The 4,410-nt window shown below is 39.4% G+C and overlaps 1 protein-coding gene across 1 annotated transcript in view; it reads left to right on the top strand.

Annotated features, from left to right (window-relative positions):
• The first annotated feature begins 3,378 nt into the window (after positions 1–3,378).
• LOC106877178 (enhancer of rudimentary homolog) overlaps positions 3,379–4,410 on the top strand; it is a 10,023-nt gene continuing 8,991 nt past the window's right edge. The window contains exon 1 of the mRNA XM_014926012.2: positions 3,379–3,678. Coding sequence (XP_014781498.1) covers positions 3,616–3,678 — 63 coding nt within the window. The 5' untranslated portion in view covers positions 3,379–3,615. The remainder of the gene's footprint in view (positions 3,679–4,410) is intronic.

Genomic DNA, 4,410 nt, shown 5'->3' with positions numbered 1-4,410 from the left:
GTTACTATTAGTGGCAATAAATGCCACGAAGGAACAATTGACAGCTAGAATTAAAAATATTCCTACAGCAGAAATCTTCAAAGAACATTCCAGAAGGAATTTTTATAATACAAATAGACGATATGAACCTGGCAATATTAAAATCATAAGCCCCACCGAGGTTGGACTTCAGTAAGTCCATGTACGAGGACCTATGTCAAACCACCTCACGAGCCCGGGTAAAGGAAAAGGACAAGGCCGAAAGCCACCGATGCCAAGGTAAGTAGATAGCTTGTAGATAGATGGTTGTTTGAATGTGCGTGGCCTGGGGTCAAGCTGGAAGCAAGGTCGCTTCCTTAATGACATCACTTGGCGCAATTTGGATGTCATTGTTGCTACGGAAACCCGCTTTTATATGTAATCGCTCTTGAGCCATTGCGGCGAAAATTGAGCGATATCCCGAGACAACCAAGTTGTGGAGAGTCGGTTTCAGCGTACGCGGACGGCATCACCATCATCGTAACCGAAATGGATCACCTACAGAGGGTAGGCAAGGCCATTGAGGAATACGAGACGGTGGCAGGAGCAAAGGTTAATCGTGAAAGGTCAGTCGGCTTACAGCTCGGCACCTGGAGAGGCAAGTCAATGCCACCTGACAGCGTCGTGGGACGTTGGACGGAGGGCCCGATTAAGTTGCTAGGAGTCTGGTTTGGACCAGGCCTCCAAATAGAGAAGAACTGGGCTGAGGTAGCGAGCAGGGTAGCCCACATAGCCAAGACCTGATCTTGGTGGTGGCTATCCCTGAAAGGGTGAGCGGAGGTGGCCAATGTGTTCATCGCATCGGTCATCACCTACCGCCTAACCGTCCTTCTCTGCCCTGATTCGTGGTCGAGCAAGCTGGAAAGACAGCTCTTCTGCTTCTTGTGGAAGGGCTCGAATCTGCTTGTGAGACGATCTATTTGCTGCCAACAACCGTTAAAGGGTGGGCTAGGGATGCCTTGGCTGATGATGCGCTGAGGTTGAGGCATTTGTGGCTCCATCTTGATGGTGATCGGGTGTGGTCTCCGCTGGCGAAACAGATGTTTCCCAAGTTCACTAGTTCGGTAGACTGGATACCTGGTTCTATCGTAGATCGAAGTTTACGGAGTGTCGTAAGGTTCTCCGGATATTCCATCTCTCGGGCAACGCCTGCGGTAGTGGTTCTACCACATTCTTCTATAGAGGGTTGGTAGAGGCGAAATGTGATGTTACCTTGGGGGAGGCCCTGGGTCTCGATGATAGCCAGCCAGCCAGTCTGTTCCAACGTACATTCGGGCCGAAAGGGTTAATAACAGGCATTTTTATATCTGGCCCTGGCTTGGTGAATTTCTTCACCTTCCACCTAAGGAGGAAAATAGGGTTAGAGAAAATGTTCCAACATCGATGGAAGAATGTCGCACGAATGTTGCGTATGGGTGGAACCGCATGAATACAACGCAGGACGAACCCAAAGCATCAGTGGTGAGACGGGGCTCGTGGGGTCCGAGCATATCCCGCCTCCCCACATCATTCTGTAATGTTGTCTTGTATATGTCATCATTCGAACTATTCATATTTATGTAAAATTTTTTAATTCATCTTTTTGTTAATTCATACGTGAAATCTGACCCCATATCAGATTGTACTGTCCCCTCTTTGTTGTCCCCTTGTGGGGAAAAAAAAAAAAAAAAATTTGCGAAATGCTAAGCAGTATTTCGCCTGTCACTACGTTCTGGGTTCAAATTCCGCCGAAGTCAACTTTACCTTTCATCCTTTCGGGGTTGATAAAGTACCAGTTGCATACTGAGGTCGATCTAATCGACATGCCTCCTCCCCCCAAATTTCGGGCCTTGTGCCTAGAGTAGAAAAGAATATTTTTATAACAAATCATGCAAAACTGAAAAAAAACAATAAACATGAAAACTGAAAAATTAAACATCTTATCGAATCTAATAACATTTTTATAACAAATCATATCATTCCTATTGGGGTGGGGTGGGGGGCAAAAGACAACAATGTGCTGAAGTATTGAATCAAAAGTATCTCTTTTAATTCAAACTTTTGTCACCACATAAAATCAACTCAGTGGGGAGATAGCCCAAATTTTTAAAGGTAATTTTTTAAAGGGAGTGAGATAACCAAAAAGTACTCAAAAAATGCATGTGTCTGCGTGTGTCTGCGGAATACCAAAACAGTTCGGGAAAACACAAAAATAGATCTGGATATCCCGATTAACCAAAACGAATATGTAAATACTTTGAAGTCACTTACTAAGTAATCTGTTTAATAACCCGTCAGTATTTAATTTTTTATTTGTATTTATTAAAAGATTTAACTTTTTAAATGGAAACACTTTCATTTTAACTTTAATGACGAAGCTATTAAAATAACTTCGAAAGAACTACGCAAAATAATAGTCACACTGCTACACTTATATAAACACGTTACAAATCGGTTCTGTAATAAAACAATCGTTAATCGGAAGGATTACCAATAAAACAACCCCGAAACAATAATAATAATGACAAAATATTCCAAGGAAGTTATAAAAATGAACTAGAAAATATCTAACTTGAGAAAATATTAAATTAACTACCAATAAGTGACACATAAGCATTTACGTATTCGTTCCGCTTAATCAGAATATCCAAGTTCAATTTTGTATCTCTCCCCATCCGATTATTTTTATTTCACGCAGATACATGTACTTAAAACGAAAGAATCTTTCCCTCCCCAACCAAGGCATGAGTTGGTTACTTGATTGCATGTCTACTATTTACCGAGAGAGTTTTGGCTGCTATGAGAAGCCACGTACACGGTACTACAGGTTGACAAGGTAAGCAAAAATGCGGAGTCGCTTTGGTGAAAAGCGAAATACTCTAGGAGCGAAACTGTGACGTGTGTGCAAACCTAGACTATCATCGAAATATTTCTTCACATTTTATTATAATTGCATTTGTATTTTCAAATATAAAATTATCATATTAAAAAAAAAACCTCCACTAAAACCCGCTACTATATCTTGAAAATAACGTTAAATTCCAAGCTATCTGTAAGAAGTACTAGTTTAGGAACTAGACTATTCTGAAAATAGGTAGTCCTAGTCGAAAATAAATTGGCACTCCTGGATTTGAGGGAGATTAGACTGCTATTTCTATCAGGTCTGATAACATCGGAACTTCTTCGATAGGACGGAAATATAAAATCTCGCTACGCAGAGAAAAAAAAAACTATAAATATTAATCTAATTTAGAAATAAATAAAAGAAGAAAGAAATACATAACAAAAATCCAATCTAAAACAAAAATATTTCGCATCGAAATTTTACACATTTAAAAAATAATGTTTATTTTTGTCTTTCTCTCTCGAATCAACGAGATTTCCACGTTTCTGTTTTTCCCGTTGTTTTTCCGTCACTGTTTATTTATGTCGTTCTTAAACATCGACTTGATGGATGGTTGTTCTTATCGCTCCTAGCTCCTAGCAAGCAGCAGCACACGATCTATCTCAATCATATCAAATTCTATTTCCATTTTATCTCCATGTTGACAGTAGGAACATAGTGTGATAATTCAAAGAATTAGCAGGTGAGCCGACAACCACCCATCCCGGTGGAAGATGGCTGGACATCCTCGCATCAGCGACAAATATCATTATCTTAATCCAAATTTAAAAACCAATGTAAGCTTACACATTTTATGTTTTTACACATGTGTATATATATGTAGTTTGGCTTTTGTTTATTGAATTAAAAATCGTCAGTCGGTGTTTCTTGCATGACCTTTATGTAAACAGAAATATATAAATACGCACACATGGCTACGCGAAAGCGTCGTTTCCTTTCGGATGCTTCCGTGATTAGCGTTATAATTTAATTTAATGTAAAGAATAAAAAGTTTAGAATGGTACAACAATGCACTATAGAACAAGAAAATGGACTATATACCTGTTGAAATTTAGTTATCTATAGTCCGATGATATTTCGGAATTACAATTCCTTCAGATCTTCTTGGAGTTCCTGTTATAAACGGTACTATAGCAGAGACTCCATCTAAGAAGATCTTGTAATTCCGAAATATCATCGGACTATAGATAACTAAATTACAACAGGTATATAGTCAATTTTTTGTTTTATAGTGCATTGTTGTACCATTCTAAACTTTTTATTCTTTACAAACAATACACAATGCTTCAAGCGAACTACAGTACTCTCTTAATTTAATGTATTTTATTTCGTTATTTCTAAAGTGTGTGTGTTTTTTTAGCTCTAGATTATCCCAGACTCAGTCCTCGTCCAACAAACTTACGGTCAAAAGCGATCCAACCATGACCCACGCCCCCAATTTTTTTGCGGCGGAGTTTTGGAATAGCTGTTTCCCCGTCAAACGAAGTCCCGTGCCTCATAGAAGAGGA

Source organism: Octopus bimaculoides, chromosome 11 (assembly GCF_001194135.2).
Source record: "Octopus bimaculoides isolate UCB-OBI-ISO-001 chromosome 11, ASM119413v2, whole genome shotgun sequence".
NCBI lineage: Eukaryota > Metazoa > Mollusca > Cephalopoda > Octopoda > Octopodidae > Octopus > Octopus bimaculoides.
This window is presented reverse-complemented; position numbering and strand designations above follow the sequence as displayed.